The sequence below is a fragment of the Ambystoma mexicanum genome, chromosome 1q, assembly GCF_040938575.1.
Source record: "Ambystoma mexicanum isolate Mex_15411 chromosome 1q, UKY_AmexF1_1, whole genome shotgun sequence".
In the NCBI taxonomy this organism is placed as follows: Eukaryota; Metazoa; Chordata; class Amphibia; order Caudata; family Ambystomatidae; genus Ambystoma; species Ambystoma mexicanum.
The window spans coordinates 993,762,864-993,790,702 of NC_090922.1; the positions used below are offsets into that span (position 1 = coordinate 993,762,864).

Genomic DNA, 27,839 nt, shown 5'->3' on the forward strand with positions numbered 1-27,839 from the left:
CTTGTAAATTTGAAAAAAGTATTGAGTGTGCAAAATGCAACATGTGCAGAATAGTTTGGATTGCTTATCGGAAATTAAAGCAGGGGACAAACGAAGTGCCATATAGTGAGGGAATCCCCGTTATAAAGACCTAATTATATAAGAAAGTGCCACTGAAACTCCTTGTGAATGGTAGCTAGCAGGAGCCACAACCCTAAGTCCAGAAGTACACATGGTCTTTTCACAGTCTTCCTGCATGTGGTACCAAGGTTAAATCGATGTCTATTGTCAACTTTTTCAATTTCTCTCTGAGAAGATATATACTGTCTGCATTATCTGTATTTGTTTTAAGTATTTGAACTGCTTAATCGTTTTCCACGGAATTTCCTTTTAGAGAAATTGTTCCTGTTTAGCCTCCGACTGCAATAACGACAGAATTAGACCATTTAAATGAGTTTCTTTTTTTTCTTTCTTTTCTTTTTTTAATTTAGTGTTTGTGGTCAAACCTGACCTTTACACTATACTCATCAAAGCAGTTTAAACATTTATAAAAATTAAACTTAAAAACAAGACAATTCATTTTTATAACAATTAGGACAATCAATTTCATCTATATGTACCACCCTTTAATAGATGTAAGCACGAGGTTTTGTTGGCCAGAGAGCAAGTGTGACAATCCAGTTTTCCCTTCACGTGCGCAATGTCCATAGTGGGCATATTGTCTCACAAAGCAAACAAACATATTTCAACCTTCTACCATATGTTGAATGCAGCCGCAGTCACGACTAGGGATTTTTCTCCATAAATCAGGCTCCAAGATTGGTCTGAGGTATAGCCAACAAGCTTATGATAGCCCCTCTTGGAGAGGGGTACCAGCAAACTGCATTGTGTAAGCAGGTGTCTAGCTGATTGCACTGTTGCCTTACATATACGACAGAGTTGGTCACTTCTTCCCAACCCAATCCATGCCCCTGGATTTTCATAAACCGTTAGGGTTTCAAGACACAAGGAAAGAATGAAATTCACCAGTTGAGGAGAATACATTTTTACCAGGTAATCAGGTGGGGGCTTTACATTCATTTCCAGTGTAGAGTACTGGTTTTATTTACGTTCATTGGCGAGGTAATCAATGGACATCGTGCGATCATGGTCCTTAGACATCTTTCGAAGTCCAGCGCACATACATCGCCTAATGAATCTGGTAGGCCCTTCCTGCCAATTGTCACACAATGGTTTAAGACACTTTTTAGCATTTCAGAAAACAAACCACTGTGCCCACAGTGTTGGTCATGGCACTTAATTATATTTGAGGGTGTATCCTTTCCACTGAAGTATATAGTACCCCACCACTTATTGACAGCCAGCTGCCAGAGAACAAGTAGGGAAGGCAATCCTAGTTCTAAGCGCATAGCTTCAACAGGTACTGATTTTGGAAGGCCCAATATTGATCTCAGTAACTTGCCCTCCAGTTTGGTCAGCCAGAAAACTGACCCCAGGGGCAAGGTTTCCAATGCATATAGTATTCCTGGTACTACAGATGTCTTGTATGCAGTGATTTTTGCCTCCATGGATCTGCCCCCTTGCCTATCAATCACGTTTTTTTAATGAGAGCCATTTGGTTCATGCCGAGGATGAGACCACCTTCACTTGATGACTGCTATTGAGATCATGTGCTATTTTCATGCCTAAGTATTTATAGGTCGCGACCTGTTCTAGACTTTGCTCTACCAATTGCCACATGATTCTCTTTCCCCGGTAGGCTCCTTTATCTATGGACATAATCTTCTCTTCCCTATTTTTATCTAAGACCATTTGACTCAGCATACTTTGATAGAGCATCAAGCGAACGCTGTAGGCCCATGGGGGTACAGTCAAGTATGATGGTGTTGTCTGCATAGGTAATGCTGCTTATCTTTTTGCCCCCATAGGTCGGTGGATGATTATGCACAGCTTCAAGGGTTCGGGTGAAGTCTGCTACATAAAGATTGTGTAACAAAGGGGCGAATATGCATCCCTGCTTGAGACCACCGTTGGTATATAAGGGTCTTGTGAGGAAGCCATCTTGTGCTAGCTGCACCCTTAGTACAGTATCATCATGCAGCTGACTGATGGAATAAAGCAATGAGGCATCCAGTTCCCAGTCTGACAGTGGGCCGCATTCCGAGGTTGGAGGTAGTCATGGCGCTATTAGCGCCATGACTACCTCCAATACCGGTACCGAGTCCGCCCTCGTTCAATGGGGACTTACCGGTCTATTCCGACCTTTGCGGGACCGGTAATTCCCCATTGAAAAAGCCATTCCCCATTCCCATTTCAGCCCCCATAGGGCTCAATGGGAAGGCGGAAGGCGCTAATAACGGTACCGCAAATTGCAAATTGCAGTACCGTTATTAGCTCTGAAGTCCCTTAACGGGCCCTGTCCATAACGCCTGGTAAAAACAGGTGTTAAGGAAGGGACCCACTAAGGGACCTCGGAATAGGGTACAAAGGGATTACTGGCACCAATGTCCTTAACGGTGCCCAGTATCCCTTAGCGCCTACCTCGTAATGAGGCCCAGTGTTTCCATTCCTTTACAAAAATCAGTTTTGTAATTTATCCCTCACATAAAAAGTAGAGGCCCAGTTATGAATTTGACCAAATGTGATGCAGCATATACCTTACCAGCTATGTCAAGAAAGGCAATAGGAATATAGACTGATTGCGTCAACTTCCCTTCATGAAAAATGGGTCTGATAAAAGAAAGCTTCCAAGAGGGTGGAACAAAGAGTGCCTTGGAGATGTTTTTAAAGAACAGATACACAATATGTGTTCACATGATTGGGTTGTCCTTAAGTGTGGCAATGGCAAACCTGTCTGGCCCAGCAGCTCTCGATGACTTTAGTTTAATTACCAATTACATAATTTCCTCATAGAGAAATTGAAATTTGGTCCTGGAAGTTTGGATCTGAAACTCAGATTTTGCTTGCCTTTCCGGGTTAGTATACAGTTCACTAAAATGTTTAATACATTCCTCTTTAAGTATGGGAGTGTTAGGCAGAAGTATGTGCAGTACCCTTTGGGAACACCACACACAATTAAGACTACAAGTGACAGTACAATTTCACCTTTGTTACAAGCCTTAATTGTGTGTGGTGTTCTCAAAGGGTACTGCATATAATTCTGCCTAACACTGGTGACAGCAGTGGGATCTCACATGTTCTGACATTCTGTAACCTCTGCTTTTTACAGGTAAACAGTCACCAGTGAGAATATCATGCTGGCCCCAAGGGGTCAAGCCTGGTGATAGTGAAAACAGGGAGGCAAACCGATTCAACAGAACGTTGCACTCCTCCTGTTGTTCAGAAGTCAGCTGAGAAGAGAGATTAACTGCTTCTATCTGTTCATCCAAAGGAGGAGGTCAGGTAGATGTTTACTCTCCTCTTCCTCTTGAGCTGAAGCTAGAAGCAAAGCTCCTACTTCTGGTCTCAAGACATAAGCCTTTAAACAGTTGGTGTGAAAGACTATGGGAGCCTCCTTTGGTCTGCCTAAGTCCACCAGATAGTTCACCTCTCCATGTTTGCCCACAACCTTGAAGGGTCCTATCCATTTGTCCTGCAAGGCCCTCTGCCTTGTTGGCACCATAACTAATACAAGCTGGTCGTGAGAAAACTCAACCATGCTGGCCTACTGGCCATGCCAATGTTTGACCAGAGTCCGACCTGCTTTTAAGTTATCACTTGCTTCTGCCATCATGTGTGACACTCTCCTCAGGTGACCTATCACATAGTCAGTCACTCTGACTAGCTTGGGGGAAGGAGCACTCTCCATCCCCTCCTTGAACAGGGCCAATGGACCTCTGACTGGATGGCCACAGAGAAGTTCAAAGGGACTGTAACCAACTCCCTCCCGAGGGACTTCTCTATATGCAAAGAGAAGGCATGGCAGTAGAAGGTCCCACTTTTTCTTAAGGGGTTTCTCTAAAGCACCTATCATGCTCTTCATAGTATGATTAAACCTCTCTACCAGTCCATTTGTCTGTGGATGGTAGGCTGTAGAGAACTTGTAAGTGACACCACAGTTCTTCCACATGGCTTGCATGTAGTGGGGCATAAAATTGGATCCCTTGTCAGATATCACTTCCTTAGGAAACCCTACTCTGGTAAAAATAACAAGTAGAGCCTTAGCCGCAGCCTGAGCAGTAACAGTTCTCATAGGTATGGCTTCTGGGTATCTTGTAGCATGGTCTACTACAACCAGGATAAACCTGTTCCCTGAAGATGTGGGAGGATCAAAGGGACCAACAATGTCAATGCCAATGCCCACCCTCTCAAAAGGAACTCCCACCACTGGCAGAGTCACCAGGGGTGCCACATTCGTGGCTTCACTCTTGGCAGAAGTTTGGCAAGTGTGACGGGTGTGATCTTGGACAATCTCTGTGATGTCCTTGTTGGTAGCACAGGGGTGCTGTCTGTCTTTTTCCTGGAGGTCTTGGGTTTCCCCTTTGCCTCATTCTTTCGAGAAATAGCAATGAGCAACTCCTGTGGAGTGGGAGTGATAGTTTCCTCTATCATCTCCTCTGGAGAGCCTCTCAAGGTTCTCTCCCTTGCAAACCTAGTAAGCTCCTGTCTCCTCTTACTGAGAGGCCTGGGTGTGCTGGACACAACTCCAAGAGTTTTCAGGTCATTACCCAACATGACTCTCCCAGGTACTTCACTCTGCACACTAACAGGTATTTTGACAATCATATCATTACACTGGATGAGAGCTGGTAACTGGGGAAGCATTTGCACAGGGCCTCCAGCTAACTTAGTGATGTGTTTGGGTGCCTTAGCAACATCCTCCACCTTGAAAAATGGTTCATCCACCACAGTTATGCTGGCTCCAGTGTCTCTGATGGCAGGGGTTTCCTGACCATTCACAAGAACACTATCTTTATAATACTCTTTAATATTATCTGGGATGGAATTATAGACATCTAAATTATGTTGTTCCCACAAGCCCATGGACACTAAAGAAACACTAGCTGAGACTCTCATGGGTTCTTTATCCAGTAGGTTCCACTTGCCATAGGGACTTCTTCCTCTGGGGAGAAGGCTAAGGAGACAGTGTGGACCCCTGAAGGATTACCCTTGCATCTGGGGTCCCCTTTCACATGGTCAGTTGACCCACAAACATAACATTTCCCAAATGTCTTAATGAATGGGGGTTTGTTCTGACCTCCATCTGGTTTGGGTCCAGATGGTACACTAGCCTGATTTGGTTTCCCTTGTGGTTTACCCTTATGTTGTTGTTTGTGGCCCTCTTTTGGATTGGAGGTATTAGAATTCTCTTTGTTGTCTTTCTTTGGTTGTTTCCCCTCATCCGTTTTCTGAGTATTCCCAGAATCCTTGTGAGTAGCCCTGTTGGCAACCCACAATTCAGCAGCCTTAGCTAGCTTCTTTGGATCTATCTCCTTAGAATCAGCCAAGTGCTGTCTGAGCTCAGGAGAGCAGACATGAAAAATAGACTCCAACATTACAAGATTTCTCATTCCTTCATAAGTGTTTACTCTGTAACCCTTAATCCAACCATCTAAGTTTTTCAAACATTCACATACCCAGGTAGCCCAAGGGGTACCATCATGATTTTTGAGGGTCCTAAACCTCTTAAGGTACTGGGAAGGGGTCTTCCCAAATCAAGCAATAAAAGCTAGCTTCACACACTCATTACCCATCCTATCCACCTCCCCCAACTCCATCACAACATCAGATGCAACAGTGGGTAGCCTAGAGAAGAGCCAGGGAAGCAATTGATTCCCTGTGAGCCCTTGAATACCATGGTTATACTCAAACATTTCCAACCAATCCAAAATATCAATCTTAACCTCATACATACCCACAATTTCTTTAGGCATACAGGGTCTCTTAGGACTGGAAGACATAGAGGACTCTGGGAGAGAAGCATTTTTAAGAGAAAATCTTTTGATTTCTAGTTCATTATTCAACTCCATTTCTCTGAGTTTCAGTTCTTGATTTTTGTGTACAGTTTGAGCATTTAAACTTTCAAGCCTCATTTTATCTAGAGCAATGAATTCAGGTCTGAGTGTAGGACCTGTGGGGGTCCCAGTGGATAAGGGTTGAGGTTGCTGATCTATCTCCAATCCGAGGGCTTGTCCTTCTCTTCTCTTTGAACTAATTTTTCTACCAACCAACCTCGTCCGGAAACGTGCCACGAACTTTACCGCAAACTACCCTGAACTGTATTATCTTGAGCAAAAGACTTTTGAACCATTGACTTTGGCCCTAAGCCTTTTCTATCTGATTTTACCATTGTAGTCTCTCTTGTTCACTTGTTCTGAGTACTTACCTGTTGGTGTGGATTCATTTCTGTTACGTTTTGTCTTTCCCTTCCTTTTAAATTGCTGGAGTGCCATTTTGCTCCCACTTCATTTTTGTGAGCTTAACTTGTCTGGAATTTAAGGGAAATGGTGTGGTGTATTAAGAAAGTGATTTTTAGACTGCTTATAATAGTGTAATGTTATACAACTGAAGAGTGAAATAAATGTATATTTTTTTACTTGTAAACTTTGAGTCAGTGTTTGCCTGAATCATAGTAATTGCTGTCCTTTGTGTAACTATTTGAAACTGCTCACTTACTCTTGAGATACGTCTGGCTGCTCTGCTACTGCTACCACTTTAACTGTGTAGTACAGGCTTGTACCAAAGGTGAAATTGTACTATCATCTGTAGTCTTAATTGTGTGTGGTGTTCCCAAAGGGTACTGCATATAGTTCTGCCTAACAGGGATTGATTACATTTAGCGCTTGTCCCAACTTCACAGAATTAATTAATTACCAAAAGCTCCAACCTTGCTTTTTCAATATGGCCAGAGGATCAACTTAGAATCTGTAGCCATAAGGCATGATTGTAGAATTTCAACCAATGTTTGTCATATTGCTTGAGGTGTCTAATATTCAACTGTACATCATGCCCTCCGTGTTTGTTAACCGTCTAACATTACTTCCTATGAGCCTTTTCTTCTTGAATACGATGATCAAATCAATGCATATGAATTTTCATTTTGGTCCCAGATGTAGAAAACCTGGAAGTTAGTTTAATAAAAAAAAATCAGAGAAGGATGGAACCCCAAAGATCATTTCAGATTCCTTATCACCAAGAGAATCACAAATCATAGCTAAAGTGCTATTGAATCTATGAGTCATCTTCGGTATCCAAATTAAGCACCTACACCCCTTGTCTACCTCAAGTTTCTTTGAACAATATATTCCAGTAGATTCAAGATACTTCTTAAAAGTGCAGGTCAAAATCTGATGATCACTATAGGATGAGTAATCAACATAAATATTTGTACATAAATCATGCAGAGACTGGCATACACAAATATAATCTATGATGGGAAACTGGGTACATCTCTGCCAAGTCGGGAGCAAACTCGATCCCAAATACAATTCACTATTTAGGCAGAGAAGGTCCCAATTCCACATAAGATTACATGACATCTCAGTGTTCAATTTAATCGTAGAAGTATTGCCTACAGTCACAGTTGACATCACCAGCTATTATAATGTTCTCAGGAACACCATCACTATGCCAATCTCATAGTATTTTTTCCCATGGTATCAATTAAATGTGTGGCATGTGAAGAGGTTTCATTGCAATAAACATTTGTAATCAAAAGCTTCTTGGGAACAAAGGAAACATCTGCAATTTTAGACAGTCATTCTTAATGCTCTCACTCTTAATAGCCGGTTTTAGGAAAACCTTATAACCATCCATCAAAAGAGGTTCCTGAAGCTAAGACTCTTGTAAAGTTATTAGGTTGGCGAGTCATGCAAGGACTGTGATAATTGGTTAAAACCTCTGCTATTCCATGACAGTAAACCCCAAGTCAAGCCCTGTGCTTTTACATAGCTTTGTTTAGAACTGGTCAAAGATAATTGAGAAGGGAGCCAAGCCCAATCGGTGACATTGGTGAGTCATTTTTAACCAAGGCTTTTACAGACCTCTGTGATGGATTACCATTATCAACTTGTACCCTTAAGCTCGGCAGCAAAGGGCCAAATGCATAATTGGAACATTGTTAATGTGCATAAATGAGAGAGCTGAATTAATGTAACAATCCGAAGAAACTTCAAATAACCCATTGATAATAACAAAACCTTTTCAGACACAAGCATATCATATAGTAGTATAGTAAGAAAATGGATCAAAACAATGTCTGTTCTATAAGGATCATGAATACAAATTGGTATAAATCCTTAGAAAGTAATGTTCTCAAACTTGGCACATCAGATAGTAAGTTCAAGGTATTGGATCTGTTCAAAACAATTTCAGAATTTGAATGCAAACAATATTCCAAATCTAAAATACCAATTTAAGCACCACCATATTTTTTAAGACCAGTTTTTCCATTGATATTTTAAAAGAGGGTCTTAAACCCATTGTACTCCTTATCAAACTGTTCTAGGTTCGTAACACCTTCTTCACTACATGTGCAATGCACTAACATGTTAATGTCAGTATTAGTGCATGATGGAAGAGTTTGATAAAAGTTGCTCAGTGGGAGAGGAAAAGAAGTATGCAAATCGTCATAGACTTATAAGTGTAACAACAAAGTGTCAATGGTCTCCAAGGATTTTTTAGTTTGAGGTTTATGTAAAAAAAGGAAGTATCAAACCTTGATTTACATTCATTAGGCCATCTCTCTAACGTTCCTCTGTGTAACTACTTAAAACTTTAAATTAATTGGCTTGTTTCTTTCTTTTTAGAGATCTTTTGAGTGGTAATAGAAGTTAATTGAGACTGCAGCATTTGAGTCTGTGGGATAATTATCTATTAATTTGCCATGCAGCTCTCAAGAATTTCTGAGATCCTTTGTTCTTACTCACCGACTTAATTTTTTATATTTTTACATTTCTTCCCTTTTTAGGAGACCATTGTTTCCTTTTCTTCTTTATAGATGGAGCCCTATCAGTCAACTGGCAATCTACCGTCAATCAATATTCTCAATGCCACCATGGGATAATTCAGGATCAGGAATCATACAATCGTTATCAAAAAGTCTAATGGACTTGAGGTATCCAATAATCGGAAACTAGCACCACATGTGGTTGTGCAGATGAACAGGAGATGATAGATATGTTTCTGACACAATGCCAATTGTTGCTGCTGCCTCTTTGTCAATAGTATACAGTGTAGCAATCAGCTTATTCCAGGCACATCCTTTCCCACATAATGGATTCTGAATATTGCATTCTATCTGGAACATACTTTATGATGCAACAATAAGTACACAGCTTTATTAAATAGCAATAGTACACATTTTAGGTTTTTTGACACACTTCCCTTTATACTATCTAGATTAGATCAAAGTATATTTGTAACATCTATATGCTACCAGGGTTAAGGTACAGACGTTGTCTGCAGTCAGATGGAATCTATATAGACCAGCCTTAAGAAGCAGTTATGTTTCTGATGGACTTCCTTAACCTTTTTAAATAATGAGAGTAAGCACGGGAAGTGAAGCAAAGTTTTGACTGCTCTGTGTGTATTAAATATCTTAGGATGGGGAAAGTGACCAGTTGGTAGTTGGAATTATTTCACTTCTAGTCATTGTGATTTAGGTGGCTAGCACCTACTAATAAGCACTTTGATATTCATTAGTAAAGAAAAAGAAATGTTCTTGCATACAGTATAATGCTATTTATATTTGCTATTAAGATGCCCCCGAGCTGCTGCGCGCTCTACAAATCCGAATAAATAATAATAATAATAATGATAATTTACATAGGCAGTAGGCATGGACAGCATCTACTAATCTACCAGGCAATATAAATGTTAGAGCAAGGAAATAATAATGTAACTTACCAAAAGCTTTCATAGGCTCTATCAACTTCAGTGTAAATGTCCTTCCCTTCTCCAGTTCCTTTAGCTTTTTCGCAACTTCATAGTGCCGTGAACCTACAATATTTATTCCATTTATCGATTCTATGTGATCACCCACATTGATCACATTGACTTTGTCGATAAGGCTTTCATCTTTAATGCGCTGGAAAATAAATCATGTTATCATTTATAAGTGGAAAATTATACAAGCATGTTCAATATTTCTACTTAAAAGCTATAACTGTGAATAATTGTACAAATCATATCTATATCTATATCAATTGACTGAAATTTAGTAATAAAAATTCAGCCAGGATTTAAAATGAATCCTCAAATGTGAGCCTTTGCAAAACAGTTATGTCAATTTATTACCAGGGAGGAGAGAATCCTAGTGAGCGAACCACCTTGCATGACATAAAGGCATCCAGGAGATTAGAGAATATCCAGTGGTTATAAACTATGCCATCTTTTAGCAGCATGACCATATACTTTCTGCAAGGTGAAAAGTTGTGGATAACAAATCTTAATTCCCCAGGAAAGAGCATAGAGTCTTGGTAACTGAGTGTGTCACCATTTAGTAGCTATACCAAATTCTAGACACAGAGAAAACTTATGTTCCTGGTAGGCAAGAGGAGATTATACTCAATGCCTTGATTTGTGTATCTTCTCTTTGGACTGAGAGAATACTAGTTGCAGAGATAGTCTTATATTTCCTGGTAGAGAGGAGAAGATTTCATTCAGTGACTGTAAATCAATACAACATATTGAAAAATGTATTCAGTGGCTGTTAACTGTGCTGTCTTCTTGTGGCCAGATGAGATTCTAGCTGGAGAGACAGTTTCATTTATGAGTTGGCGGTGTGGCCAAAAACGGTGGAATTATTGCCAGTGCTAATTCTGCCAAAACCCCCATGGAGTCGTACGGACTCCAATAAATGGGGACTAACACCACCTAGCACCACTTGTAATCCGGTGGTCATTCCGCTGGACCAATTGGTGGTAACGGTAAATCCGTTTGGTGGTATCTCAGCAGATTTTCTGCCGAGATACCACCAAACATGTAATGAGGCCCAAAGTCTCACATTTATTGGTAAGCAGGACAGGATTGCATTTAGTGGCTGTAAATGAATGTGCTAGCTACAGATGAACACACTAAATACAAGATGTCTTTTCTATGGCAAGAGAGAGCTTTCAGCGACTGTAACTGAGTGTGTTATCATTGTGTGTAAAGATGAAATAATAGTACCAGAGGCAAGGTCTCATAGTACTTGGTAGTCACAATTCGATTACATGTCAGACCTGTGATTCAGTCAGCTATCTTTTAGAGGCTAATCCTAATACATATTGCAAGTTTTGAACATGTGAAGAACAAACCTAAGAATTCATTTTAAGCAAGAGAGTTGCAAATGACTGTGACATTTTCCATCTTCGTGTGTCTATGGTTAAATGACCATCATTTTGAGTGTTAATGTGTCCAGAGCACCTATAAATGCCTAGGAAAGGTGGAGATATGCAGATGAGGTTCAACACACTTTCACTCTGGGGCAGAAGAGGGAGCGGAGTTACAGAATGAATCCAGTGATGAGCAAGGAGAAGTACAGAAGTGCAGGGTGTGGGATGTTCTGCATCTGCTCAACCACCACCCACATCCACTTATTATGAGGCTGAGAATAATAAAGAGATGACGATAACAAACCAAGATAAAGGAAGGGACTCCTCTGGATTCAACTCAAAACACAATTTTGACATTTTGAAAAACAGTTACACAAATGATTAGAAGGAGCAAGATACTATCATAGTTATGGAGTTTTGGAAGGGCAAAGCTACTCTTCCACCAGTGAGATCCAACATGCAATAAATAAGTGTTTGGCAGCCACAGCATCGACTGTGTCACTGCCACCTTTGTGACTAGAAAAGGCAAAAAAAAAACGGCAGAAAAAAAAAACATGCTATAACTGCAATTTGCAAAAAGCAAAATACATAGTCCGAAATTAATGCTCACCTCAGCTCTTGGCCAGGCTCCTAGAATCTTTCCGTCTCAGCTGCCAGGCTGCCCATTCCCTGCTAAAGCTGCACTTGCTGCAGTGTTCTTCAGGTGAAAGCTGTATCTACTCCAGAAGACAAAGCAGTGCCGGGCTGCCAATGTCACCACCCTGGCGAGCCACAGGCGACCTGATGCCAACCTGGGGTGCCTGGTCCATTCCAACAAAGATCACCATCGCCATTGCAGCAAAGTCTGGCAGTTCTTCCATCTGGTCCTGTGAGGGCCATTGGTTCCTGGGAGCCTCTGCTGTCATCTTAGTTATTGATGTAAAGCTTGCTAATGCCTGCCCTCTTCCTTTCTAGTGAGGTTTCAGCCCCCACCTTCGTAAAACTCTCTGCACATAAATCACCGCTCTCCTGAAGCCTGCGTTCCTCCCCCTTTGCTGTCACTTTCTCTCCACGTCATCCTTGGTCTTTCAACCTCTGCAGCCACATTTCTATTGGCCTGGCGCCAGCGGCCCCCAGGCACAACAAGTTGCATTGAACTTTGCAAAGTGCAACGAATTTGTTGCTTTCTGCAAACTTAATGTTCCCGCCGGCGCCGCAGTGCCATGGTCCCAGCCAGGTCCAGCCCAGCCCAGCCCTGCAGGCAGCCTCCAGGCTCTTGCTGCAGTGCCCACACCGGTGTACTGTCCCCTGTAATCTAGTTGTTGGTGCAAGCATAGATAGCCACAAACTGTGAAGGCATCCCGGAGAAGCCATTACACTTGAACAACTTAATGATGTACAAATACACAGAAAAAGCATACACAAAAGCACCCTTATGCAAATAAATTGTAAGCTGCAAACGCTTTTGTTAAAGGACCCAGCTGGAATGAGTAAAGCCAAATGTTTGGCCACAGAAACATCATTTTGGTAGGCTGGCATTACTTTTAATTAGATCTGCGCAGAATGGTTCACCAGAGATCTAAACAGTGGCAAGTATTATACGTTTACTTTGGACACACACGTTCCACTTCCACTTGAACAGCTCACAGAAAGCAAAGCGATCAGCCCACCATACATGAAACACTGAGGATAAATGTGTTACACAATGGCCTGATTGATTGCGAGATATGGTTACATTTTTCAGCCCGCCCGCCGGCTGAAGCCTGCAGTTTGACTGAAAGAGAAATGTTGCTCGTTTAATTTGTACGTTCTGTCAGGAATACTACAAGTAACTAATATCTTTATCATTAATATACAGTCCCTGAAATAAAGCATATTTTCACTGTATTGTTACTATGCATGCTGTTGCGCGTTGCGGTGCTGCGGGTGCTTTTTGCTTTTCTTTTTCTTTTTTTTTTTTTCTTCTTCACCGGCCCAGGCGTGGCCAGAAACCGGCCCCCAGGCAGGACCGGCCCACACAAACATGATTTCGTTTCGGCCACGGGCCGATTGGCCGAGGGGCCAATCCACCACTGGCAACATATGGTTCACTGATGAACTTATCAATTTTGGCCAACAGAAAAGGGCCTTGGAGCACCTTTTGAGAAAATACCTATCCCAAGCCCACACTAATGCCTTCAAAGCCTCTGCCAAAACATACAAAGCCACCATTATCACCACCAAATCAACATCTACAATGAAAGTGTCCGTGAAGCTAGCTCTAACACCAAAGAACTCTTCAAAATTCTCAGGGAACTTGAGTCCCCAGCACCTCCCATCACTTGCTTCCCTAAAGACAAAGGGCCTCATTACACGGTAGGCGGTAAAAATTGGAATTTTACGGCATGGCGCCATTAGCGTGTCCGCCCTCGCAAGAGGCCGCTAATAGCGTCCCATCACGAGTACGCGGACACGAGCATAGGGCCATGCCGTAAATGACCGTTCCGCCCTGCTAAATACCCCAAAAAGCCCCTTACCGGCGCCCGCAAAACCGCCGATAGCGCCTCCGCCCTCCCGCTACCTGTAAATAGCGGACACCGCTATTACCGGTCACCTTTAAAAGGCGGAACCGGAAATTACGTCATCGCACAGGAACGGGAAAGAGCACAGCGGCCATCTTTAAAAACACAATACATTGCCATCCTCTGCATCCAGGACATATATCCAGGCAACTCCGACCAGGAACCATACCGGAACGCTCGAGGATGCCGAAGGCGCTTAAAAAAACTGCTGATCGCCAGCGCAAAGAAAAGTTTTCTAATGTGGAACTTATGATGCTGACCACCACACTTGCTGCAAATGCAGAAGTAGTATTTGTGAACGATATGCGGCGGGAGGCCCTCCTTAAGAAGAAGGCCATCTGGGCCGAAGTCGCGCTAAAAGTCAGTGCGGTGGGCACCACCACCCGGAGTGTCAGGGAATGCCGCAAGAGGTGGGACGACCTCCGGGTGCGTGTGCGCAATATTTTATCTGTGAACCGCAACATGGCAATGGCCACAGGAGGTGGCGCAGAGTCCCCCTTAAAGATGAAGGAGTGGGAGGAGATATGTGCCTCCACAATTGGAGTCGAGTCGATAGAGGGGGTCGGCGATATGGAGCATGGCGTGGCCGTTTCATCGGATGGAGGTGAGTGTATGCACCCAAAAATGCGCAGTGAAGGGTGAGGGGTCCCACAATCATGTGTCCATATGAATGCCGTGGATCCAGCCACAAACAGACATGCATGCATCATCACATACCCGCCAACACAGGGCCAATCATGCATGAGCCAGCCAACATCCCCATTCCATGCCTCCACAATGATGACCCCAAAATGCATCAAACTGCATGACGTATACATCTGCCATAATGCAGGTAGACCCATAGATGATGATTTACCCTTTTTATCACCCCTGCAGGATCACACACGGAAAATGAGGAGCCACGCACGTCAGCACCCACTCCCACACCCATGAAAAAAGCCAGGAGGGATGCCACCGGGGACCACGCAACATCCTCTAGGGGACCCAAGAGTAGTGACCGGGACAAAGGCAGCAGGAGCAGCAGTGCCACGCAGCCAGAGGCCATGCCTGCCGCTGTTGTGGTAACCACGGGAGTGTGTCTCCCATCAAATGAAGGCAGCATGGAGGGAGTGCACTCTGCTGCCACCAGCTCTACGGGTGAGGCAGCAGCCACTGCCCCACTTTCCGATGCGGAGGAAGCACCGGTGATTGAGGATCTGAGTCAGAGCCCCATCCCGACACGCCACTTACTCACATCCCCAATGTTTTCACCAGGTCCGTTTAGCCAAGGCGGATCGCCCACCCACACACATGATGTGTCATGGAGCCCCCTGGAATCCACACCTGATGCCAGTGCTATTGATCCAGGCGCATCAGCCATTCCACCGGCAGACACCGTGGAACTTGACCTATCAGCCATCTTCCAGAGGCAGACCGAAATGGCTGGTCTGGTAGGTCAACATGTGGCTGAGACAGGGCACCTGAGGGAGGACATTGGTGCATTCGCACGGCAGACGAGGGAGGGCATGGTGGCATGCACCAACCGCATCTGCAATGAGATGGGGCAACTCAGGCAGGCCATGAACCGCATTGCAGAGGCTATTGAGCGCAGATGTCCACTCCCTACCCAGGAGGAAACAGGCCCAGCCTCCTCTGGGAGTTCACGGCAAACAAGCCCCCTACGCCGCTCTATGCGCAACCTCAGGCGCACAACATCGCAAACACCCGAAGAAGGAGCGGACAAATAGGGCCATCAAGGAATATCGGCCACATTTGGGGAAGGACATGTTCACGCCTTCAGACTCACGTGGGAGTGTTGTGGGGGGAGGGGGGGAGGGTGTATTCGGGGGTGTTGTGGGGGGAGGGGGGAGGGTGTTTGCACAGTTGGGGTTATGCACTTTCTGTTCACGTTATGTTCAAAATACACTCTTCTGCAGTTGAAAAACAGGCATGGTCTCCATCATTGTGTATGTGTGATTTTCTTTGGGAGAGGGCCCTTTGTGGGCCTCAAGACGGCCACAAGGGCAACAATGCACATCTCTCCATGCATGATATTCCACCTTTGTTCCTGATGCTATTCCTGATTCAGATGCTGACGCGGATCCTGTCCCGCCATGCCATCGCCTCTTGCATGTCCGGGCTGGGCATTTCAACAATACTCATCCACATCCACATCATGCTCATCTGGTGTTTGCATGGTGCCATGGGCACATTCTATCAGATGCACATTTAGTTGTGCCTTACACATACCATGGTCATCTTCGCCTTGATTCCGGGGGTTTGTTGGCTGCCCTTGTGGTGTTTCTGGGTGCCCCGGTGGTGCTTGCTGCGCCAGTCTCGACCTCCTCCTCCTCCTCCTACTCCTACATCTCTTCGGTGCTGCCTGTTGTTGTTGGTGCTGCACTGCAGTCATGTACGCAGGCCCATGTCATGCTGCTGGTGTTGGGACCATCTTGCTGTGGGAAGGGGTGTGGGAAGGGGTGTGGTGTGCTCTTTAGTGCTGGCTGTCTCCATTGACTCCACCTGTGCTGGTTGTGTCCACCTGGGGCAGATGGGAACACTGCTCAGGTCTCTTAACGTGGGGTTTTCGATGCTGTTATTAGCGCCATGCCGGTAAATGCTTTTTGGGTCTTTGGGATGCCGGTATTGCCGTGTACGCATGGGTTGTGATTGCGTGCTATTAGCGCCATGGCGCTATTTACGGTGTGGGGGTCGCGCGCAAGCGGCCACGCCGCTATTGGTGGCGCCGTACTTTACGGGTCCACTAATAGCGGTGGGTCCGGGTCGTGATCGGCTTGGGAAAATACACTTACTGGTATATCGTTACCGGTAACGGTATTCCCTTACCGCCTACCGTGTAATGAGGCCCAAAGTCTGGTGATCCCTTGTCCAAGCCGCCCCAGTCAACAAAACGTACAACCTCAGAGTAAAAACCATCACCAAAAATCATAATTCCTGACTGCAGCCACACCTCCTTCCCACAACATGGACCTCCCCATGACCTATGCACTCCCTTTCACTTCTCCCACGTCACTCCTGCCGGTGTACCCAGTATCATCCAATGCCTCAAACCATTTAATTGCAAAGGCGACATGTGCTCAGCCCAAATCATCAAGATGTGCGCAGAAGCCCATGCAACCCTCATTGCAAAATTCAATAATGCCTCCTTTACCTTCTGCTCGATTCCCACCACCATAAAAGAGGCTTGGGTCGCTGCTCTCCTCACAAAACCCTCATTTGACCGCACTGCATACCTGAGAATAAATTGAAGTATATTTTTTCCTCAAATTCTCTACCCCTTTCTTTGACCACCAACAGCTAGCATTTGTTACACCTAGCTGACTGCCCTTTAGGCCTACCCTGTTTTGCACTCTTGAACAGGGGTAGTTGTTGACTCTTCCTTGTTCTCCTTTATGTAAATTGCCCTTCTGAGTCAAGCCCCCCTAGAACAAAAAAGAAGGCACCCTATTTTTGCCTTATCTTTACCTTAAACTCCAACTTTTACAGAACAATGCCCTCCTGGCGGTCTGGCCACATCTCACAAACCAGGTGCAAGGCCCACTGGTTGCCCATGAAAGGCTGCATTGAATTTAAAATCCTTTCCATCACGCATCAATGTATCCACAACCTAGCACCCTCCTACCTCAATCAGCGCATTAACAAGAGTGCCAAACCACACTATTTATGCTCCTCCAACACCCTATCACTGAGCACTCCTAGATTCACCAGGAAATGAGTTGGCAGAGTATGCTTCACCATCATAGACCAAACACACTGGAACACCCTATCTCCTTGTATCCAAGAAGGGCCATCCTACCCCACCTTCAAATAAAACTGAAAACTGCTTTGTTTAGAAAGTATGCCTAAGCTGACTGCCTTCTCTATTGTATGTACAAACTGCCTGCCAAAAGCACTCCTAACTTCCTGATGTTCCCAATATATTTGAACAATGTACTGTAACTTTTAACGCTGTGATACCTTTAGGTCTGGCCGCTACCAACAAATCAAATAAATAAAAAATTATAACAAGATGTTAAATTTCCAGAACTAACCAAGTATCACCTTCAAGCACTCTTGCTGGCCTGTTGGTGATGTAATAGCACTGCATATCCTCTTCAAAGTCTTACATTGTTGGTATCTACTTTATTTAGCCGAGGTAATATGGACGCTGAATAAAGTGGTGCTGTTATACATTTTCCATACATCTCCATCATGTCAAATATCCATTGCACTTCTTTCTACCAACCATGACAAAAAACAGAATAAATCAATGGGCTTTTTCCCTTTTTCAATTGTTTTACATCACGTGATTGAAAAATGCAAATATATAGAGAAAGACCAGGTGGAATATAATTAAGTAGCTGTTCCCGGCGTACCATATGCCATTCTAGCATATCTTACTCCCCCCCTATGCAATATGAAGAGATGGAAATGAGAGCACACAGGTTTCAGGAATACAATCAATAATGCAGTTCAATCCCAGTTCCCCCAGCAAGCTTAGAGAAAACAGGTATGATTTTAAAACAGGTCAATATGCTTATGAATGTGATTGCAATGAATGTGAAAATATACTAAAATGATTTTAATTCACTAAAGGAGATTCAGGATAAGTGAGAGTTACTTTGGATTGGTTCAGGTCAACACTAGCAATGATTCATGAATGAGCTCAGATTGAAAACGAATTTCAGCAACTATAAGGAATGTTGTTTTGGATTGGTTGGAAAGCTTAGGATCTCAGCTTTAAAAGACAGTTAAATTTCAGTTCTAGGACGTGCGGTTCAAAAGTTACAAAGGTTTTAATCAAGTTAGATTTTTCAGAAACAAGTCAAGATTTCAAAAATGACAGATGCGCTTTAAAGATTAGAAACAAAGATTTCTTAACACTAAAGAGTCTATGGAGCTGCAAACTACACGACAGCTCAGCCACCTATCCAGAGGCGCCTCTGGGTGGTTTCTGTCTGAACGAGACAATTGGGCCTCATTACGAACCAGGCGTTAAGGGTTAACGCCTTTGTTAACCCTTAACGCATAATTCTGATTTTAACGGCTGCTTTTAGCAGCCGTTAAAATCCATGGCGCTAACCTGCCATGATGCTAATTACGCCACCGTAATTTACGGTGGCGTAATTAGCGCCTTCCCCACTCCCATTATGCCCTATGGGGCAAAAATGGGAATGGGGAAGGGAAAATGGGAAATGGGGATTTACCGCCCCACTCACCTTGGAATGGGGCGGTAAATCCGCCATCCACCATGGTGTAAACATAGTTTACACCATGGTGGTGAAGTTGGCGCAATTAGCGCCTGGGTCGTAATGACCCCCAATTGCCTTTCTCCAGAAAATATATATTAGCGCCAAGATGATTATTGCTACAATTATCAAGGATTATGTGGCGGAGAGAAGAAATTAGGATAGACAACAGAGGTTCTGTAATGCAGTTCTGGACAGATTGAAATGGATGGAATAGTATTACTTTAAACTAAGAGATTGGTTATGTACATTTCTAGACTGGATACTCACTCCTATGGCTTGGGAATGGAGTGGGCCCCGTCAAAGATCTGGGCAAGGGTTTGGCTGGGATTCTCCGGACAGGTCTCAGTTCTGCTCTCAGCACTGCACTGCGGTCTGCACGGTCTCTTGGACTGGATCTGACGGGTTCTGGATACAGCTCTGCTTTCTGGATCTAGGTTCCAGCACAGGGTTCTTGGCTAGAATAGCAAAACAGCTCAGCCCGGCTGTTGAATGTGAGAGCCCCTTGGAAGTGTAGGGGTTAGAATCAGGTTACTAGGTTCTGCAGGCCTGCTGAGAAGGGTTCAGCTTTTGGTTTAGGCCTCTCTGCTTCAAAGTTCTAGAGTTGGTTCTAGAGTCTCTGTCTGGACATTGTCTGGATCTGGTCTGGATCGTCTTGCAGGGTGCTTCACCAAGAAATCAGTTGAGTAGTGGAAAAACGTGTGTATTATCTGTCCTCAGCAGTCCCTATTTATGTATTTCCAAAGTGGGTGGGGAGGCTGATTCTACAATGCCCAACCCTCTAAGGATCTGATAGGTTAGAGGATTCCCTGTCCCCTGATTGGAGAAATTATCAGTGTGTCATCCTGTGTCATCTTTATGGCTTGGGGGAAAACACTCCCCTTTGTCTCTGTACATTATATCATATTTTTCATAAAACACATGTTTACAATATACACAACTTGTTAATACCCCATAAATCACATGACAGATTAACTACATTTCTGTTCAACTCTCATTTTCCTAAGAGCTTTGGTTCAGAAATGACCACTTTTTATGCTTTTGGTGGGTTTCTCAATATTATTTCTGCACCAATTTTTAGACATGCATGCACACCCCATCTGAGCACAATTCTGTAATTTTTCCGGTTCCTGGCATAAACGCAGTAGCTACAATATGAATAATTCCGGGGTTTGGTCTCAGAACATTGCACAGAGTCCAGCTTAGTCTTCAACTGTGAGCAAATGTTTCATTTTAACAATCTCAAAGTTTCACATTTTTGTCAGTTTGGTACAATATTTTATTAGCATTTTTCTAAGACATACATTTGCTGTGCTTTCTGAATCCACACAATGGTTTGTCTCCGCCTCCAAGGTCTGGGCTGACTCAGAGGCCACATGTCTCTCCTTCCTCCCAGCAGTTTGTTGTCAGTCACACCCGAATTAGCATTTTCTATTCAGCCCAAGGATTCCTTTGTCTGCATTGAGAGCAACAGGCCAGGGTAGGGGAAGTCTCCTTTGTCCAGGGAGAAGATGTGGAATTCCTTTGAACACAGTGTGGGAAACTTTAACTCTTAACCCAATGTCTACAAACTGTCTTTTCTTATAATATAACTCACATTTTTAACACATACATTAAACCATTTCTTGCTACAAGCCTTTTCAGAATATGGTTTTAAATTGTATCCACCTCTTAGGCTTCTGATAGCAAGTCTTTCTTTGGCATAGTTTGAGTTCCATGTTCAACTTTACCCAAAATGGTTTTAAAACGCTGGCTTATGGTCGAGGAGAGTAACGGTATTACACCCATTTTTGACAGATTTCTTCCAGCAAGCAATCCTCAAAAGTCTACTTTGTTCAGATATAGATACACTTCTGTGGACCTTATATTTATGTAGATTCCAGAAGGAGAATGATGTTGACCACCCAACAACGAGGTTGGATCTTTTTGGGTGGTTTGGAAGCCATGTTTTCTACAAATTTGACACCAAATACAAACAGATTTTTGAAACCAGCTCTATATTTCTTTTGCAATGATTTTGCTCTGTGAGCAGCCAAATGATGGGTTTTGGTAGTGGTCTCCTGTGTTACCACTGATATAGGCAAAAGTAGATGGTGGCCTATTTTTCAGGTATTCACTGCGCACTTCCTGGTGATTTCTGGCGAGCAGCATGCTTTCCGGCGGCCATTATGATGTTTCTGCTGCCAGCAAAGCACAGTGATTTGGCAGGTCTTGGATTAGTGGGATAAGACATCCCACAATCTTAAAGGTCAATATCGGTTGGTAATTCATGAGGTCACTTCTGTGCCCCTTCTTAAATATCGGAAGTACCACCTATCGCTTCCAAGAAGGGGGCATAGGTCCCTGTGATTTATTAATAGTCATTGAAAAGGCTATACATATCAGATGGAATGAGAGTTATGCATGGTATTAGAACAGTATCTAAGTGCCATCCATCACACAGGCCTCTCTGATGTGTCTTTGTAGAAGCGTAATTGTCAACCTTGTTCCATTGCAGAGTCCCTGTGATAGCATAAGATTGCATAGTAGCATAATTACAGCACCTAATTTCATTTTTAGCTTGTGAGGATGCATTCATCCTACAGCGTTTCGCACTTTGGAGATTGAAACTTTGAGCCAGTAATTAACTGTTCATTGACACTGGAACCGCTGTGCCCTGTGTAAATATAAGTGGGGGTGGAAAGAAGTAACTTGATATTTTTCCAAATTTTTGCGATAGTGGAAGGTGAAGGTGACCGCATAGCACCATGCTCATTCTGTTTGTTGAAATGATAGCTGTTGTTGAAGTGGGTGCATTTTGCCATTTCAACCTAACACTGATAAATTGCATCCATATGTTGAAATTATAGCTGTTGTTCAGAGGATCAGAGGATTTCATGACAGTTCGTAATGGTAACAATGTGGGCCAACATTTGGTCTATTGGTTTGATTCTGGTCTGGATATCTCCTCGATAACATCTATTTAACTCTTGAAATCCTTTCTCAAATGTTTTCACTCCTTTTTCAATTCCGCAGTCAGCAGTGGCTTCTGCAGCTCATTGTGCTACTCTCCCAATCTTGGAGCGCCCTTCCCACAATATTTGGGAATATCCTTTCAGCTAATTTTATGCAACCATTTCTTACCTTTTCACCAATGCCCAGCCAGTCAACTACAAGAGGGTAGTTTAGGGTACTTTCAAAGCATGTGCCCCTCCATTGCATCCTCTACTGGTGTGGAGTTCAGCACCCATCAAAAGTAATGCTCCTATGTGCCTACCAAAATAGTGAAACACCAGCAGAGCTATCACTATGAAAAGCAATGAGCTGTGGCAGTGTTGATAGTGGTGGTGGTGGCACTGGAAACTAGTCTCTGCTGGCAGATGATGCCACAGGAGCAATATGCAGGGAATGCAGAGATGTTGGGGCAGGGAGGGCAGAGGGACTGATGGTGCTAGTGTGACCAGGACTGGCAACAGGCAGGTTTGTCCTCCTGCAAGAGCACTCCCTCACTGTCATCCCACTGCTGTGGGGTAAATTTTAAGAGTCTCACTAGAAGCTAACATATGCACATTGGGACTAATCAAGCCATGCTTCCATTTCATATGCTGGTGCATTGTATGATCCCCAAAGAGCAAGCTTTTTTTCAATTCACTTGTGTCTTGCATATGTTACCTCCCACAGTGCTTTCAAGCGCACACCCCCCCCCACGCATAGTCTTCCCCCGCACATGCTAAAGTGGTCCCAGGCCCATGATGAGGGATGTACTGTCTGAGCATGGGGTCTGGATGTTCCCACAAAAACCTGACCTGTACCTGCGTTGACCCCCCTGGCAAGAGCAGACCCTGGAGCAGTGGCCTCCGTCTCTAGATTCTAGATTAATCTTAGACATCTGCTGGAGATTTGCCTCTGTTTCTTACACCTGTGGCTCTTCAGTCTCCTCCTGCACCACCACCTGAACCCTACACTCATATGTCTCCAAGCAGCCCAACATCCCCCACCTCTGGCAGAAAGACTCTATGTACTGGCCCTGCCACCTCCACATTCCACTTCACTATCTCTTCCTGTGGCAAGCCCTCTGTTTTCACCTCTGCCTGCTCACCCTGTGGCCGTGTCAAACCCTCTGTTGTCAGCCATGACTCCTCCATTGCCTCTTCCCTCTATGGCAGTGGCAAACCCTTAATTGTGAGCCAAATGTACTCTTCCATTGTAATCCCCAAAGACTCTCAACCTCAGGCAGCACCCATTCTGTCTGTCAGCGTCTGCCACATGCAGAGCCCACAATCACAATTCACACACAATTCTGCTCTGAGACATCAGCAATCAACATCTTCGTCCCACCAGAAATTAACCTCCTCTTCTTCCTCCGGCTCTCTCTCTACTCCAAATACAAATTTCTGCCCTACTTTACGATTTCAATGGCTAACACTAGACAATAACAATATAAGGCAGGTGACTGGTATGGACAAACAAATGTATTTGCAGGGGTTGCCGGACAAAAAAGGATGGTTACTAAAACAGGGCCTCATCATGAGCTTGGCGGTAGCCCTTAAATGCGGCGGTAGCACTGTTACCGCCGCATTTAAGGGTCCACCAAATCACGGCTTCGGCTGATTTCCCCCAGCTCTCCGCAGAGAATTTGTCGATTTTCGGCGTGTTTACCGCTGGCGGGAAATCCGCCGGTGGTAAAAGCGCGAAATTTCCCCATTGAGCCCAATGGGGAATGGGGAATTCCCGAATGGGCTCAATGGGGAATGGGCAATACCCGTTCCGCCAAACCCATGATCCGGCGCTTATAGCGCCGGTGGGTTTGGCGGTAGGGCTAATAACGCCAGCGCTATTAGCGCTGGTGTTACCGCCCAACTCGTGATGAGGCCCACAGGAAGGGTTCTGTCGTTCACACATAAATCAGGACTGATTTCAGGTTACAGCAACAAGCGGCAATACAAAATGGACATTTTCCATTTTTGGTGGTAAATGGCACGGTAAGGGAATCAAATGGAAGAAGTCACAAAAGGTCCACTAGGACAAACACACAGCAAATGGGATTAGGAATACAAAAGGGAAAGAGGCTTTGCCATACGTTTTGGTTGTGACACAAAAGGAACAGGAGCATTTTATTTATTTTATTTTTATTTTTATTTATTTGAATTTGTATAGCGCAGAGCGGCCCTGAGGCATCGCGGTGCTGTTACAGAAGGTTTTGCTTGCTACATACACGAGTGAGTGAACAACAATATAGAAAAGGCAAAGGATACATTACATACAGAGAGAGAAGATGTGTGTGTTATTTGTCAGGAGGTACAGTTTTCCTGTGGCAGTGCCAATATCTTTTTTAAATGCATAGTGGGAAGATGGTTAGTTGAACAGTTTGGTTTTTAGCAGTTTGCGGAAGACATTGTAGGATTCTTCATTTATGAGTGCATTTATTGGTGTTTTCTAGTAGGAACGGAGAGTTTAAAATGAAAAACAAAAAGGTAGATAATAAAAACACAAATAGATAGGAACAAGGATATGGGGATCAATATACACTCCAATATAAAGCACTGGCAAAGAAGATCACCAAACACACCCAAAATCCACCAAAACACCTCTACAGCACACATTATGGGCTTGTCCATATAGGCTATCAAAACCCACAAAAGATTATAGGGCTCTTGACCCTCTTGACCCTCCCAAAGCACACCAGATGTTGCTGGAGATTCTAGTGACTTTGGTTGGCCCGTCAAATAGATCCATATCCGCGTGAACCTGACAAACAGGTCTGAGTATCTTTATTGGTTGCCGGTGAGTTCAGCGAAATCCCTCTTGAACACTGACTACCAAAAGGACTATTCGGTTCAAGCTACAAGCAAACCTAGGTGGACGTTCTCCAAGCATTACTCAAAGGCATTCATTTGCTGATGCTATGATGGCACAACTTTAACTGAGAGGGTAAAATTAGGCAGCAATTCCAAATAAATGCTGTGAGTCATACCTAATGCTATAGATGTGTACAGATAAGGGTTAGCATACAGCATATCAGAGGGTATCATAGATCCTATGTGTTAATTGACTGAACTTGTATCTTGGTTAGCAGTCATTTTCCAGTCAGCCATTTCATTGTATTGGAATATGTTTATTACTGTACTACGTATGGCATCTATTATGTCAGGCTTATTAGTCAACCATAATCAATCACTGCCAATCATGATGGGCCTAGCCACCCATTGTCAACCATCACCAGGCCATGGTCAACAATCACCAGACCATGTTCAGTCATCACAAAAGATGGCTGGCAGTAGCCTAGCATGGAAGACCATCACTTAACGAGGGCGGCCATCACCAACCATTGCTGCTCATGTTCAATCATGGCCCACCATCACCAGAAAATGGTCCACCATTGCCAGACCATAGTCAACCATAACTAGGCCATGTTTGACCATATCCAGACCATTGCCAACCATGCAATCATCAGCAACCATTGCCAATAATTGCCAACCATGGTCGACCATTGACATGCTATAGTCGACCATCGCCAATCATCACGAAGGTCTACGATCACCAACCATTCTCAACCACGATCACTCATCACCAAGACTAGTAGATTATCACCAACTATGATTGATCTTCTTTTATTAACTGGTGATCTATGTTGCTATTAATGCCACACTCCAGTCTCTTCTAAGCACCAGACCAGGAATCAAACCCATGTTGCATAGTGCTGTCTTGTTCCGAAGGTGAGTATGTTGCCCCTGAGCTATCCTGTCTAGCGAGACCATGGGCAAATATCTCCAAGCATGGTGAATCAATGCCCACATGAACCATGGGCAGATCATCATCAACCATCATTGATCTTGGTCAAGCATTACTACTAACAATGGCTGATTCATTGTCAACCATGGTCTACCATTGTCAGGTTAGGTACTCTCAAGGAGGTAGCACGCATTCCAACCTTCCTTCAAGGGTTTCAGGTGCCTGCACTAGTGACAACATATGTTGGCCGCAACCTCAGTGGGGAAGGAGGTTAGGTTCCACGATTTGGATAGGGAGGGGAGTTCAGGGTGACCGGAAAGAGGGTTAGGGAGAGGTTATGGATGGGTAGGGGGCTCTTCTCATCATAGCACTAGTTGTGCGTATTGCATAATTCCCAGTGTTAGCATTATACACACTGCACAGACACAAACACACATCCAAAGAAAGCCTATTAGTATCTGAATGTACGTCCCAGAACACTGGTACAATGCAAGACAAGAATATCACTGAATGCCACACTAATACCCCAGTTGCTTCACTCGGTTATGTGTCGCTTTTCAGGATCTCCTGCACTGTTTTAGCAAGTATACACACTAGGGAGACAATGGTTATGAGCATCAGTAGGCAAATGCACGTTGCTTTAGCCCTGCAGCCTGAGCGACGTTGTGTTCTCCGTGTCGTCCCTTGGAACGCCCCTGGGTGCCGTGGTGCGTGAGCAACTGCGTGTCTATGAGAGAGTCATAATTTGCCTCTGGCAGTATGCTTGCACCTGACAACCATTGCCAACAAGGTCGGCCATCTCCAGCCATGGTCAACCACTGGAAGATGATCCTCAACCACTGGCAGACATGGTCAACCACTGTGGGTTCTGTGCTGCTCTCACGATGATTCTGAATCTGAAGGTGCTCTTGTAGGATTTTACATACTGAAATACATTTATTTGTAAAATATATTTATTTGTAAAATCACGTGCAAGAGGAAAATCGGTAACATATAAAACTCTTTTGAGTAAAGTCTTCTGCAATAAGTTTGAACACAAAAATGGCAAAGTAAAAAACATATTTAGAAAAGTGGAAAGGGTTGAAGTGTTTACAAAATATAAAATTGGAGGACATTGGGCATGATCGAGAAAACAGTAAATCCCCATAAAGGATATGGAAAAAATAATAATGTTGTGGCAAACACCAAATTCAGTTGACTATATTCTAAAAGCATTACTCAAATAGACATTTTACATGGAATATGCTGGTGTCAATGAGGAGGTGGTGGTGGTACTCCAAGGACAATTCCTATTTCAGTTTCTGACCATCTCATAAAAAACGTACTCTGCATATATAGTGGCTTTGCCGCTGGCTCTGTATGATTTATTTCACAAACGTCAGCATTTCATAATACTACCAATGCTCTACTGGTTGGTTTGCAGTTTTGTCAACCAAATGGCTTCGGTTTAAAGTATATGCGTCTGGGTACTGGCTTGTCAAAAGAGTTATCTGCATTTAGGTGTGTGTGTCTCCTGGATATCTTGCTGGCATGTCCAGAACAAATGTTATTCTAAATTTCGCACTGGCCTTTCTTTGGAATATACATGGGAATTGAAGGTGAACACGATGGTTTCAATTCATAGCTGTGCATCCAGTAGCCTGGTGGTAGTTTGGTTAAGTCCATTTGATGTCTTTTTATTCAACTGGCTTTCCAGTGACTGATGCAAATGTCAGATCCTTTGCGTATCACTGTCTGGGGCAAGGTGTTGGCTCGGCCATAAAGGCTGCCTTTTTTCGCACCCAGAGGAACAGGCCTTACCTAAGGGTGCTGGGTGGGAACCGGTTCTTCACAGGAGGCACTGCCAACAAAATGCGGAAGTCACACCAAGGAGATGATGTATGACGTCTCTTTGAACTTAGGCAGACATGAAATGGGGAGGACGCATAGCTTAAAAGAAAATGTGTCCCTGATGAAGAGTGTTGCCATCTCGAAAATGGTTAGGCAAAACTCCTCCCTGTGGCCTTCGCAACTTTCTGCATAAAAAACACTCTGGGTTTGACATCAGAAGGCACAAACTTGTGTTGGAACATATGAGATTGCCTCTCATAACGTGCTTCAAATTAACATATTTGGTGTTACAAAAT

At 43.8% G+C, this 27,839-nt stretch overlaps 1 protein-coding gene across 1 annotated transcript in view; it reads right to left on the reverse strand.

Moving 5' to 3' along the window:
- GIPC2 (GIPC PDZ domain containing family member 2) overlaps nucleotides 1–27,839 on the reverse strand; it is a 963,466-nt gene that overhangs the window by 548,609 nt on the left and 387,018 nt on the right. Inside the window, exon 3 of the mRNA XM_069641646.1 lies at nucleotides 9,826–10,006. Within this exon, the coding sequence (XP_069497747.1) occupies nucleotides 9,826–10,006 (181 nt within the window). The remainder of the gene's footprint in view (nucleotides 1–9,825; nucleotides 10,007–27,839) is intronic.